This window comes from Coenobita brevimanus, chromosome 100 (genome assembly GCF_032717465.1).
Source record: "Coenobita brevimanus isolate Jiangsu-jjx chromosome 100, ASM3271746v2, whole genome shotgun sequence".
Classification (NCBI taxonomy): domain Eukaryota; kingdom Metazoa; phylum Arthropoda; class Malacostraca; order Decapoda; family Coenobitidae; genus Coenobita; species Coenobita brevimanus.
The window spans coordinates 31,024,428-31,038,977 of record NC_137053.1 but is presented as its reverse complement, the minus strand read 5'-3'; the positions used below and the strand labels follow the sequence as shown (position 1 = coordinate 31,038,977).

Here is a 14,550-nt window from a genome sequence, read left to right as displayed (position 1 = left end):
TAGTATTTTATACTCAAAATTAGCCGTAGACTCACCTCCTGAAGTTAGTGTGTCCAGCCGCGGCACAGGCGTACCCGGCGTTGCCCGCGTAAAACCCTGCCATTGTGAACACTGACACTGCCCGAGACCCCAGATGGCCACTCCCTCTTGTGGAGGAAGAACCCCGAGGTCCCAAATTCCACAGGAATATACTCCCCATGGACCTTCTCCTACCACTGACCTATTTTCCCACTACCCACCCACCGACCACCCCTTCTCACCCACCTTGCTCGCCCACCCTCCCACCTACCGTACCCATCCACCCACCCACACTTACCCACCCACTCCGTCCCACCACACTCACCCAACCCTGCTCAACCACCACACCACCACCCTTCCCCCTCCCTCCCACCCTTCCCCTCCACGCTCATTCCTCGACTCAGCTCTGTCCACCCACCTCACCAATCTATTCACCCATCCGACCTGTTGCAGCAAACAATATGGTTGCGGAAGTAAAAAAAACTCTACGGTACCTGGCTGCCATAACTCCACCATGTTGATTTCATTAGGCCAGATTAGTTCTGATCTTGGCAATCAGGGGCGTCACTTTAGCAACTGTAGTGGACACATTTACACACGTCATATTTTTTTTTCTATGCAAGGGAGAAGGAACTAAAGGCTATAAGCCCACAAACCTTTCCCTCCAAGAAAAAAAAAATGAAAACAAGATAATAGCGAAATTCAAGATCCATTAATTTCGAGATGCCTGGACACTACGTTTGAATGACTGGAGGCCATAGGCAGCAGGAAATACAGAGGAAGACAGCTCCAGAGTTGACCTATTGCATACATGAAGGACTGTGAGTAAAGGTTAACTCTTGCATTAGAAAGCTGGACAAAAAAGGGATGAGGGTTGCTGCTAGATGGGTGCTCCTTGCCCGCCGTAGTGGTGTAGAGATGCAGGCAGACAGTTCAGAGGAGCAGTGACCGCGGAAGCAACGACAGAAAAGAGATAGAGATGCAACAATATGGCGAAGAGGTAGAGACTGAAGGATGCCAGTAAGAGGAGGAGAGTCAAAGAAACGAAAAGCCTCTGACTTCAGCTTGTTAAAAAGAGCTGTATGTGAGGAGCCTGCCCACAGATGAAAGTTGTACTCTACACAGGAGCGAATAAAACCCATGTCAACAACTGTGCAAGGGTCAAGGAAACACGGAGTCGGCTTAGCATGCATAACCTCTTGGAAGCAGATTTTACAAAAGAGGTAATATGATCTTTCCAAGACAAATCCCGAGTAAGTGAAACCCCACGTATGCTCAAAGGTTGATGCTGAATTGAGCTGGGTATTGTTAAAAATTATAGGATATTTCTTTGGTAGATTCCGATGGGTCGAATGATGTAAGAGCTGAGTTTCTGATGCATTAAAAACAACAAGATTACTTTTACTCCAATCAGAAATATGAGCCAAGTCAGACATTAAGTGTGCCATAGCCTCATCTCTTGTTTGCCTAGACGGATGCTGTGGGAAGAGGATGGAAAGGTAAAGGATGGAGTCATCACCGTACGAGTGGATTGGGTTAGATGTACAACTTAGGTCTTTGCTGAGTGGAAGGAAGATAGTTGGTGATAGGACAAAGCAGGGAGGAACGCCACTAATGATAACTCCAGGAGAAAAACAGTTTTCAGTATAAAGGTATGGACTCTTGTGTGGGTATACCGACAGTCTCAGCATGAATGTAGGTGAACTGCACTAGGGGGTTCCCAGAAGGGGTGGAACCCCTGCCACAATCCCCTAATATAATATGAGTATCTACAGTTGCCAAGATAAATGAATGAAATTAACTATATGTATGGATGCCGGCCCAGGCATGAAATAGCCAGGGTTTTCCGAGATAAATGGGTATATTAGTGGATGAAGAGTTTGGGAGGAATCTGAGTGTGAAATGGAGGGAGAGTAAGAAATTGTTTTGGAAGGAGGTAAAGAAAGTAAGGCAGTGTGAAAGGGGAAATAGGAGGGGAGTGAAAGATAGGAATAATAGATTGTTGGTGGAGAAGAGAGAGAAATTGAGGAGATGGAAGGAGCACTTTGAGGATTTGTTGAATGTAGAGAGTGAGAGCAGTGTGAGTATAAGTGGTTGGGGAATGGCTGGGAGAAGAAGAGATGAGAGGAGGGAGGAAGAGATCAGTAGGTCGGAAGTAGTGGAAGCGATGAAGAAGATTAAGCTGGGAAAGGCCCCAGGAATTGATGGAGTGTGTGGTGAAATGCTTAGGTATGGGGGTGAGATTGTTGTGGAGTGGATATGGAAGTTGTGTAGATTGGCTTGGGAAGAGGGAAGGGTTCCAGAGGACTGGAAATCAGGTATAATTGTTCCTCTGTACAAAGGAAAAGAGGAGAGAGAAGTATGTGGTAACCATAGGGGTATTTGCCTTCTTAGTGTGACTGGTAAAATATATGGTAGAATACTCATTGATAGGGTTAGGCATATGACAGAGGAGCTAGTTGGAGAAGAACAAGGGGGATTTAGGAAGGGAAAAGGGTGTGTAGATCAGATATTTGTTCTAAGATGTTTAGTGGAGAAGTATCTAGAGAAGGGAAGGAAAGTGTACGCTGCCTTCATGGACTTGGAGAAAGCTTATGACAGAATAGATAGGAAAGGTATGTGGAAGGTATTAAGAATATATGGAGTGGAGGGGAAATTGTTGAGTGCTGTGAAGAGTATGTACGAGGGAGCTAGGGCTACGGTGCGAGTGGATGGTGAGCTGAGTGAGTTCTTTGATCTCAATGTGGGACTGAAACAGGGGTGTGTAATGTCTCCATGGCTGTTTAATATATATATGGATGGGGTTGTAAAGGAGGTACAAGGTAGGGCAGTGGATGTGGGGGTGGCCCTAATGAATGAGGGTGAGATTTGGAAGCTTCTGGTGTTGCTGTTTGCTGATGATACAGTATTGTTGAGTGAAGATGAATGGGAGTTGCAAGGTTTGGTGAATGAATTTGGGACAGTGTGTAGGAGGAGGAAGCTGAAAGTTAATATAAACAAAAGTAAAGTTATGGTGTTTGAGAGGAATGAAGTCACAGAGTGTGCAGTGAGGTTGGATGGTGAGGATATGGAGAATGTGAGTGCATTCAAGTACTTGGGTAGTGTGATGAGTAAGGATGGAACTTTGGGGGATGAAGTACGTGAAAGGGTGCAGCAGGGAAGGAAGGTTGTTGGCACACTGAAAGCAGTGATGAGAAATAGGGAGGTGAGTATGGAAGTTAAGAAGTCACTGCATGATGGTACTGTGATCCCTACCCTGACGTGTGGAAGCGAGGCGTGGACCTTGCAAGAGGGGAACAAGTCGAGAGTGAGAGCAGTGGAAATGAGTTACTTGAGAGGAGCATGTGGAGTGACGTGGAGGGACAGGTTGACGAATGAAGAAGTGAAGGAACGTTGTGGGGTAGATGTGGATGTGGTTGAAAAGATTAGGAGAAATACACTGAGGTGGTTTAGACATGTGGAGAGGATGGAGAATGAAAGACTGACTAAGAGGGTGTATGTAGGTGAGGTGGAGGGAGGGAGAGGGAGGGGTAGACCGAGGATGAGGTGGAGGGATGGAGTTGAGAGGTATATGAGGGAGGGGGGGTGAGTTGGGGGGAGGGGAGTCAAATGGTGGGTGACAGAGTGACTTGGAGGCGTTTTGTCTGCGGCCACCCTTTGCGGGATTGGGGCGTCGGGCTATAGATAGATAGATAGATAGATATTATTAGTGGGTGCTGATTTGTTGAGCCAGTGGATGGCCATGGACAGAATATGATCGGTATATCGTTCACCCAAGAAACTACTTAGCTTTTGATTTTCAGTGTTTCAAGACGACAAATGAACAGCTGAAGATATTTACATCAGATATAGTTGATTTTTAAGGCTATATGTTCATGGAATTGTGATTATACAAGCTGTCCTTAACTCGGCTAATCCGTGCTATGTCAAGCGGACAGCAGCACTATTATACATAAATACATACATACATTTTTTTTATCAATTTATGGCGGAAAAACGAAAAATTTTCCTTTTTCCTGTTATGCCACCACAATCGTCATTTGCATTGTACCCCCCCCCTCCCCACACACACACACATTCTCCTCTTCATCTTAATGAAATTCACCACCTCTAGTTTATCTTCCAGCATTTTGCTCCACTTCTCTTCCCTCCTTTTCTTTCTTTATACAATAAAGATGTCTCTCGTCTCCTCAGTGTTTTTATGAATGATTACTGCCAACATACCACCGCGATAACTGAATGGTAGTACTGTTAGATACAGAGCTGCTGGACCATTAGCGCCGGGGTTCGGGTTCAAATGCAGGCTGCTAACGCCACTTGATTCAGGTGCCCATTCATCCTTTGTGGATTTGTAGGTAAAATGATACAGTAGGGTAACCCGATGGGGAGGTAATTGTTGCAGCGTGGCTGATGCAGTTACCTTGTATCCCATGATAATGGATAAATAACACGCCAAAGGCTCCAAGGCCTAACTATCAGAGATGACCATCGAGCTTCTGCGTCTCATGAAGTCTGCCCCCACCTTTACCTTGTACTGCGGATGTGTTCCCTGTGTGCTGTCAGTTGAGTGAACTGGAAACTTTCCCTCCTAGAAGTCAGGCAAGGATGTAGCGATTATACTGCCCACCACTTGTGCTGCTGGCTCTGTGCCTTCTACAACACAAGAGGAGGGGGGGGGGGAGACAGCATTAAAAGCTGGAATATCTTTCTTGGTTTCATAATCCGAGAAATCTAACAGCTTTGCAGGTCAGTCCAGATGAGCATGAGCAGCAAGGGTGATGAGGACGGTGGTAAAAATTTTTGAATCTTATTATATTTTCGCCTTACCCATTACTATCTATAATATAATGATCCGATTTCTCTATGTTTGTTTGTTACCTTAACACAGCAATAACCACGCAAGGTAATGCAAGTTTTCTTGGAGTAAGGTAAACGTTAAAATGCTCTAACGTGAAACAATTTCCAGTCCAGTCGGGCCACCGGTTCCCAAGTTATGACTCATTTCTATGCTTCAAAATTAGTATTCGCTTCTAGTGGAGGGGGTGGATTCGTCCTTGATCCGGCATTGAAATTACCAGCATGACAGAAGAAAGAAGAGTGACTTGTTCGTTGTATTATCACTCTTTTGACTCTTCTTATACTCCCAAAATTGTATACTATAATGCTATAGTATAAGTTAGTATAACAGCAAACACTGCTATCCTGCTCTCTCTCTCTCTCTCTCTCTCTCTCTCTCTCTCTCTCTCTCTTCTCAACGGGTGTGCCAGTAGGATAAAGATAAGGGACAATTCCTCGCTCCGTCTCGCTCACGGCATGAGTAATTCAAATTTCTGTTACCTTTCTACTGAAAATAGGAACTGACTTGACATCGAACTGAGGCCGCCGAACACGGCCTTTAAAAGAGTTTAAAAGGCTGTTTTTTATATATAAATTGCCATCACTCCGTCTCTTCCTTCTGTTCATTTCTTGTATATTTTTTTATAATTTTTCACAACATAACTGAACTGGTGAATTTTGAAAATTCATTTATCTTCTAATCTTGTTCCTCCGTGACAGTGTTCATACTGGCAGTTTCCACACAACTTAGATGTTGCACACCCATAACCGAATGTAGCACCTGATGGCGTGGTGCAAATCCTCGTTTAGGAAGAATTTACGCACATGTTCTTTTAGCCAGAAGAGCTGTATGTGGACCAATGGATAAGCCTCGTAACTAAAAACCGATTCAGTAGACCAGATGTAACATTAACATTATATAGCAGCAGGAGTCTTCTGTTGCCAGAGGACCTGGTAGGACGATTCGTTCTCGGATAACCGGGGGCATGTTTCGTATTTATTAATCAGTTACAAGCAGAATATCAGAAATGTTAAAAAGTACTCATATATCAGAGGCATAAGTCTACTGAACATACCAGGTGAGGTAAAGTGTACCTGCATGAAAGATTGGTGACTGAGAGAGTAGTACAACATTCAGAACACCGTATTGAGAAGAAATAGGGAGGTTTTGGGTGTGAGAGGATAATTATGTGTGTGTGTGTGTGTGTGTGTGTGTGTGTGTGTGTGTGTGTGTGTGTGTGTGTGTGTGTGTGTGTGTGTGTGTGTGTGTGTGTGTGTGTGTGTGTGTGTGTGTGTGTGTGTGTGTGTGTGTGTGTGTGTGTGTGTGTGTGTGTGTGTGTGTGTGTGTGTGTGTGTGTGTGTGTGTGTGTGTGTGTGTGTGTGTGTGTGTGTGTGTGTGTGTGTGTGTGTGTGTGTGTGTGTGTGTGTGTGTGTGTGTGTGGATCAGGCGTTTGTTTTGAGCAGCATATGAGTGAAAGTGAGGGCTTCTATGGAGTTGGAAAATGCACATGACAGTGTTGAAAGACACATCATAAGACAAATATTGCAGATGTATGAGATGGAAGAGAAACTTGTTTATGTAGTGAAAAGTTCTTAGCAAATGAGAAGGGCAAGTGTGCTTGTAGGAAGAGAAGGAAGTTAATGGATTAAGGTGAAGATGGGGTTGCATCAGGGATGTATAAAGTTTCCATTATTATGCAATCTGCATGGGCTAGTGAGGAAGGTAGATGTAAAAGCACTGGGGGGGAAGGTGCAGCACAAGTTTAAGAGATGCAGGGAGAGTGGAACCTTGGAAGTAAACAAGCTGTTTGCTGATGATAGGCTACAACACTTGTCGCAAACTCAGAAAGTAAAATCATGCATCTAGTATCTGAATCTGCACGAGTTTGCGAGAGACAGATATTGAGACTAAATGCGAGAAAAAGTGCAATGATGAAATGTAACAGGGGAACAGACAACAACGCTATGACAGTAAACCTAAATGAGGAAGATAGTGCATTGTTTTGGATATTTGGGGAAAGACATACAGTAGCAACAGACAAAACTCAGGGACCTGAAGTAAGTCATAAGACAGGAGAAGGGCAGAAGTAGTAGGAAAGCAGAGAAGCGTATGATCCTGAAGATCAGTGTCTGTTCAGGGAAGGATGTGTAAGACGTCTACTTAATAAGTTCTATGGTTTCTTCTATTCCAGTGAGCTACGCTGATGAACAAGTCATTTCTCCATACCTTATACCAGTGTGGTGAGTGAATGAGGTTGGGTAAAAAAAAAAAAAAAAAAAATTCATCTCTTGCCAGTTTCGTTATGAAGATGGACTGAAAAGAGGAGAAAAGTGTGTGCATCAGGTTTTGTGTGAAAACATGATAAAAGTGAAGCAGATATCCTCCATATGTTTAGAACTGCCTTTGGTGATGACTGGTTGAGTAGGGATGTTGTTTATCAGTGAATAAAAAGTTTCCTATATGGCAGAGAATCATGTAGCGACGACCAAAGTTCTGGGCGACCGTCGACATTATCCACTGGTGAAATGATAGCTAAGGTGGAAGAAAAAATCAAACTGATCAACCTTTAATCATCTGGGGAATTGCTAATGAACTGGAGATTTCCTTTGAATCATGTCAGGCAATTTTTACTGAACACCTTTGCAATTGTCGGGTATCTGCAAAATATGTTCCTGTTGACTGTAATCAAAAGTTTCACCGTCGAGAAGTGTTGGGATCTGAGAACAAGGCTAGAAATCGATACTTCATAAACTTCCTTATTACTGGTGATGCGTCATGGAGGTACGGTTATGATCTGAAACGAAACTCTTGTCGTCCCAGTGGAAGTCAACATCATTACCATGCTCGACAAGGCATGACATTCTCAATCAAATGGGAATACAATATTAAGCGTGTTTTTTGATGTCTGAGGTATTGTTCATCAGAATTTTGTACCTTGTGGTCAGACCTTTTATAAAGAGGCCTTAAATCGCTTGAAGGAAGAAGATTGAAGAAACCACTCCAAGCTGTGGCAAAATGGTAACTGGTTTCTGCACCATAACATTCTTTCACACACTGCTGCCTGTGTTCAAGAATTTTTGGCAGGAAAAGGAAAATAATCCTGTAGTACCACAACCTCTGTCTTCATCCGATCTTGTACCTTCATTTTTTATTTTCTCCCCAGAAATAAAATGAAGCTGCAAGAAAGAGATATGATGACATTGTACCCACCCATCATAATGTGAAGGCAGAACTCAGTCGCATTGTAACTGACGACTTCTTCCTTTGCTATAAAAAATGAGGATATTGGAAAAAGTGTACATCAGCTGGTGGGGGCGGGGGGATTCCTTCTATCGAAGTAAATGTGAAGCCTTAAAAGTTTTTGATCCGACCTTGTATTTATGAAGGCACATTGGTCCCAACTGTTTTGCGCAGATGAGGCATTCGCCCTAAGCGCTAACAACTAGAAATAGGTGCCGTGCTGAAAATGAATCGTTGAAGATTATGAACTGACGGGATGAGAAATGACACGGTAAAACAGAGATGTGGCAGTATACATAGTATGTTGGGAAAGGTTATCCAGAGTGGTATGAGACGTATGGCTGTTTTCTTCTTTTTTTCTATGTGAGGAAGAAGGAACCAAAGGCTACGGGCCCGCAAAATTGTTCCTTCCAAGAGAAAAACAAAATACAAGAGAGAGCCAAATTCAAGATCCGATCATTTCGAGATGCCTGGACATACTGCGTTTGAAAGACTGGAGATCATAGGAATCAGGAAATACAGACAGAGGGAGACAGTTCCAGAGTTGACCTGTTCCTAGACGGGTGCTACGCGCCCGTCGTAGAGGTGGAGAAATGCATGCAAACAATTCAGAGGAGCAGTGACCATTGAAGTAGCGATAGAAAAGAGATAAAGATGCAACAGTGCGGCGAAGAGACACAGGTTGAAGGGAGTCAGTAAGAGGAGGAGTGTTAATGAGACGAAAAGCCTTTGACTCCACCCTATTGAGAAGAGCTTTATGTGGGGAGCCTCCCCACAAATGAGAGTTATGCTCCACACAGGCGTGGATAAAACCCCTGTATGGAGTCAAAAATTGTGCAGGGGTAAAGAAGGAACGGAGTCGGCTTAGCACACCTAATCCCTTGGAAGCAGATTTTACAAGAGATGTAATATGATCTTTCCAAGATAAGTCCCGAGTAAATGAAACCCCAAGCATGTTCAAGGATGATGCAGGATTAAGCTGAATATTATCACACATTAGTGAGTATACCTGTGAAAGATTTTGTTGGGTTGATAAGTGTAAAAACTGAGTCTTTGATGCATTAAAAACGGCCATATTACTTTCACACCAGTCAGAGATACGAGCCAAGTCAGAATTAGGTGTGCCATAACCTCATCCCTTGTTTGCTGAAGTAACTGCTGAGATGGACGTTGCAGGAACCGAATGGAAAGATGAAGGGTGGAGTCATCAGCGTATGAGTGGATAGGGTTAGATGTACAGCTTAGAAGGTCATTGATGAATAAAAGGAAGAGAGTTGGTGATAGGACAGAGCCCTGAGGAACACCACTGTTAATAGATCTAAGACAAGAACGATGGCCGTCTACAACAGTGGCTATAGAACAACCAGAAAGGAAGCTAGAGATGAAGGCACAGAGAGAAGGATAGAAACCGTAAGAGGGCAGTTTGGAAATTAAAGATTTATGCCAGACTCGATCGAAAGCCTTTGAGATGTCAAGTGCAATGGCAAAGCTTTCGCCAAAGTCCCGAAAGGAGGATGACCAGGAGTGTGAAAGGTAGGTGAGAAGATCGCCTGTGGAGCGTCCCTGACGGAACCAATACTGACAATCAGAAAGAAGGTTGTGATATGAAAGATGCTTTAAAATTCTTCTATTAACAATTGACTTGAAAACTTTTGAGATACAGGATGTTAAAGCAATTGGACGATAGTTAGAGGGATGGGAATGGTCACCCTTCTTTGGGATTGGCTGAATGAGAGCAAACTTCCAGCAAGAAGGAAAGGTACAAGCTGACAGACAAAGGAGAAAGAGTTTGCATAGGCAGGGTGTAAGCACAGAAGCACAGTTCTTGAGAACAACAGGAGGGACTCCTTCAGGCCCATATGCCTTATTAGTAATGAGGCCTGTAATGACAGAAAATACATCAGCTGAAGAAATTTTAATGTCAGCCATGAGGAAGTCAGCGGGGGGATGTGATGGAGGAACAGCACCGGAATCGTCTAAGGTGGAATTGGAGGAGAAAGTCTGAGCAAAGAGATCCGCTTTATCAGCAGAAGAAATAGCTACAGAGCCATCAGAGTAGAAAAGAGGAGAGAAGGATGATGAGGTAAAGTTGTTAGAAAGGATTTTGTCAAGGTGCCAGAAGGAGCGAGAAGAATTTGAGTTGGAGAGTTGAGAGTATTTAGTACGGATGAAATTATTTTTAGCAGAATGAAGAACAAACTTAGCACGATTCCAGGTAGAAACGTATAAAAGATGTGATTCAGGGGTGGGTTAGCTCCAGTACCTTTTATAGGCCTTCTCCTTGTTGCGGACAGCATTAGAACAAGCGTGATTAAACCAAGGCTTTCTTGCATTAGTCAGAGGATATGAGAAAGGAATGCATGCTTCCATACCCGACAGAATAACCTCCGTAATGCGCAAGGCACACTCAGATGGCTCCCGGCCATGGAAGCAATAATCATTCCAGGGAAAATCAAAGAAATACTGCCTGAGGGCATCCCAATCTGCAGCTCCAAAGTGCCACAGACGACGTTTCCCTGGAGGGTCCACAGGCCGTACCTGAGTGATAGGACAGATAAGGTAGTGATTGGAGGAGCCCAACAAAGAGAAAAGATTAACAGAGTAAGCAGAAGGATTAGTTGTGAGGAAGAGGTCAAGTATGTTGGAGCTTTCTCCAAGGCGGTCAGGGATACGGGTAGGATGCTGTACAAGCTGCTCTAGGTCATTAAGGATAGAAAAGTTGTAGGCTTGTTCACCAGGTGGATGAGTGAAAAGAGAGCAGAGCCAAAGGTGGTGGTGAAAATTGACATCTCCTAGAATAGAGATTTCAGAGAAAGGAGAATGGATAGAATGCATTCCATAAGACAGTCCAAGAATTTTTGATAGTCAGTAGATATTAGGAGATAAGTAAACAGCGCAGATATTATTTAGTCAGAGAATGACAGGAAAGCCGAAGCCAGAGTGTAGAGAATTCAGAAGAATCAAGTTCAGGAACACGAGAGCAAGATAAATCGTTGTGTATATATACACAACAGCCACCTTTGGCTTTGAAATGAGTATAGAGAAAGTAGGAGGATACAGAAAAGGGTTTGCTGTCAGTTGCCTCAGACAGCTAAGTCTCAGTTAGAAAGAGAAGGTGAGGTTTAGAGAAGGAGATGTGGTGCTCAACAGAGCGAAAGTTAGAGGAAAGGCCGCGAATGATGCAGAACTGAAGAAGAAAAGAGTCAGACTCCGAGGCCACGTGTTGTGCTGTCATGATTTTTTTTAAATTTTGGAAAAGGAAGTGTACTGTGTACTGTGCATGAAGTTTGGTGTTGATAGAAAATCTTGTATTGGAGAGCATGCTGGCCTACTTTCTGTGTTACTGAGACACTGAAAAAGTTCAGCAAAGGGGGATGGTCGGGACCTAGTCCCGAGGGCTAATGAAACGGGAGCTCCAGCCCTCCCTGTCATCAGCTTCCCATCCACCTTGAGAGTACTGCCCTGCTCAACTGGTGCTACAGAATACTCCTCTAGATAAGAATGTGCGATGAGAGACTGATAAAAAATGAACATATTGGACGCAGTGAAAGGAGAGAATGTAGAAGGCCAAGAAGAAGATATTAGGACGGTGTGAAGGGGATTCTAAATCAGCGATGGTGAGAGGAGTGTAATGAACAGAGGGAATTAGAATGAAGTGGTTTAAAGGAGAACAGCTAGCTGTCACTGATCTATAGTACACAAGAAGTGAACCAACTAGGGCAAACCACAGAACAAGTGGTGTCTGGTTGTTTATGTTTTAAGGCTGCTTTGAAGCAGACCATAATGTACTACAACTGAGAGATCAAAAATTTGTGAATGAGGTTGAGTTCTCTCGCTTCTGGGAGCCATGCTACTTGGGCAGGTAATGCGTGCACAAAGATTACAATTAAAATTCGAATGTAACGCACAAACCGAGATGCAGAAAAATGTGTACAGGTTGAAATGTATTAAAATAATAATCTGCCCTCCTGTTGTTCACTGGAACGCAGTCTCGCACATTAAGTCTCCTGCATACGAGATGGGGAAATTGTCAAAATTGTGTTCTCAGTGGGGATACTCAGAGGAGAAAGTATTAGTAAGGTAAACATGCGTCCTTTTGATTCATAAGAGGACCATCATGAGGCTGTTTGCAACACAAATGCTGGACGAAGCTGTCAAACTCTAAAACCAATACAGACTGAGGGGTTTCCTGCACTTTTCTTACAGCCATCTTTTGCCACACCTGTTGAGTACGTAGGTAGATTTTTTCCATTCCACCACCAGAAATATTTTGTCTCCTGATGTAAGAGTTCATTCTTTCCCTCTTCATGAAGTTGAAAGAGTTGTAACCACTTTTAGTATGCTATTCGACGAAGTAGGTTAACCTAACAGATGACATGAGACGACTTGTGGATGACATTCACGTGGGAAAGATTCCTGAGTTTCTAAGGCTTGCGTGCTGAGAGAACAGTAATACGCTCTTTTTCACAGCGCTCTGGTGATTGATTCTTGTATATTTTTTTTTTTCTTTCCTTACTTATTGGCCCTTCTCGGCCTGCTATGATGATGATGATGATCGTGACGATGGTATACTCCATTTTTAACTTGGTAGTTGACGGAATGACCCCACATGAAAGAACATATATATATATATATATATATATATATATATATATATATATATATAGATATATATATATATATATATATATATATATATATATATATATATATATATATATATATATATATATAGATAGATAGATAGATAGATAGATAGATAGATAGATAGATATAGATAGATAGATAGATAGATAGATAGATATGTACAGACCCTTTATTGTCCCATTAGGAGCATAAGGTCTCGTGACTAGGCTTGAAAGTGAGGTGTTTGGTATAAAATGTAGAAAATGTGAGGGTTGCCAAGGTCGGTCTTTGCATGGAATGTTTCTTATTCATGTATGTAATATGTGAACTGCAGGTGTTTGAGTAATGTAGCCTTTGTATTATTGTTTCTAGATATCAATATGGTCCTCTGTGAGTTTGTACAATATTGTAAGTGTGTGTGTTTAAGGAGCGTTGTGATACCTGGTGTATGTGTAAATGTATGATAAACTTTGCTGCCTTTGTTTTGGTCTGTCCTGACTAATGTTACATTTTGTGTGGGTCCCTCACGACAGCACAGAACACTTGCTGGACAAACAAGAGTGTTGTAAGCTATGTTTACAATATGTGCTGTGCAGATCTGTAATTTTCATTCCTCTCTCTCTCTCTCTCTCTCTCTCTCTCTCTCTCCCTCTGTCCTTTTAACGCCTGAATAATAAAATCACCTTCAGCATAGTCTAACCTTTTCATCGCATTGTATTTTCAATCACACTTTTTTCTCTTTAGTAGTCTTCTTGACAAAAAAAATATATATATATATATCTTCAGTAATTGGTATCATTACTTTCTTAATGCGAACATTATTCTACTTTGATACATAATATTCCCCCCCCCCTCAGTATTGTACAGTAAGTCAACGTTTTCCATCCAGCGTTCCTCAATCAAGCCATTCCCTCTTCCCGTTTCATTAGCACGTGACGTAAACCATTAATTCCACCAAGGCATTCACCGCCTGTGTAATCATTGGCTCAGACTGGTCATTAGGCGACCTGTTAGTACAAACCAGTTCTTACAGAGGTGGGCGGGTACTGTGGCCGTGCATGGGAAGGGCTCGAGGGATAAAAGGTGGGCGAAGGGGTGACTGGGTAATGAGGTGGTCTGTGGGAGTGGGTCAGTGGAATAATGTGGATGGCATCTGTGGACAAAGGTGATGTGGGTGTGGGGGAAAGGAGCGACTGTGGGTGTGGAAGTAGAGCACTGGTTAGAGTGTTGTATGCAGCACTGACCTGTGGTGGTGGCTATGAAGCTCCTGATGAGGTCAGCGGGCAGGAGGGTGCGGGGTCGGGCGGTGTGATCGGCGTACAGCTCCAGCATATAACGTGGCACGTGGGGGGCACCTCCCCCCGCCACTGCATCGGCCTCTGGCAGTCGGAACTCACTTAAATTCAACTGCAGTCCTCCCTGTGTGTCGTAATTGTAGTCGTATTCATCGTCGTAGTAGTAATAGTAGTCTTCGTCGTGATCAGTGGCATTGGCGGGCGCAGGGGCCGGCGCTGGTGCGGGCGTGGTGCCCACCGTGGCCAGCAGCAGCAGTGTGGCCAGGTGGGCCGCCCACAGCCTGCGGCCTGGCATCAGGGAACGGCACTCGCCTTCCTCCCTCCTCCTGCCGCGGCGGAGCACAGCGGCACACCGCCTACTCACCTGCCGTCATCACCCCGCGCTGCGTCCCCCCCCCCCCAGGGGACGCCCACACTTTGCCACCTACCGCCCAACGCCGACGCAAGCTGCGGGAGGCGTGGCCACGGGACTGGCACACTCACTGATATGCCCTCACCTCACACCACACCTGGAATACTGCCCTCACTACGCAC

At 43.9% G+C, this 14,550-nt stretch overlaps 1 protein-coding gene across 1 annotated transcript in view; it reads right to left on the bottom strand.

Moving 5' to 3' along the window:
* Positions 1 to 14,311, bottom strand: part of LOC145414618 (bone morphogenetic protein 10-like) — a 304,172-nt gene extending 289,861 nt beyond the window's left edge. Inside the window, exon 1 of the mRNA XM_080284144.1 lies at positions 13,966 to 14,311. Within this exon, the coding sequence (XP_080140270.1) occupies positions 13,966 to 14,311 (346 nt within the window). The remainder of the gene's footprint in view (positions 1 to 13,965) is intronic.
* Positions 14,312 to 14,550: the final 239 nt, after the last annotated feature.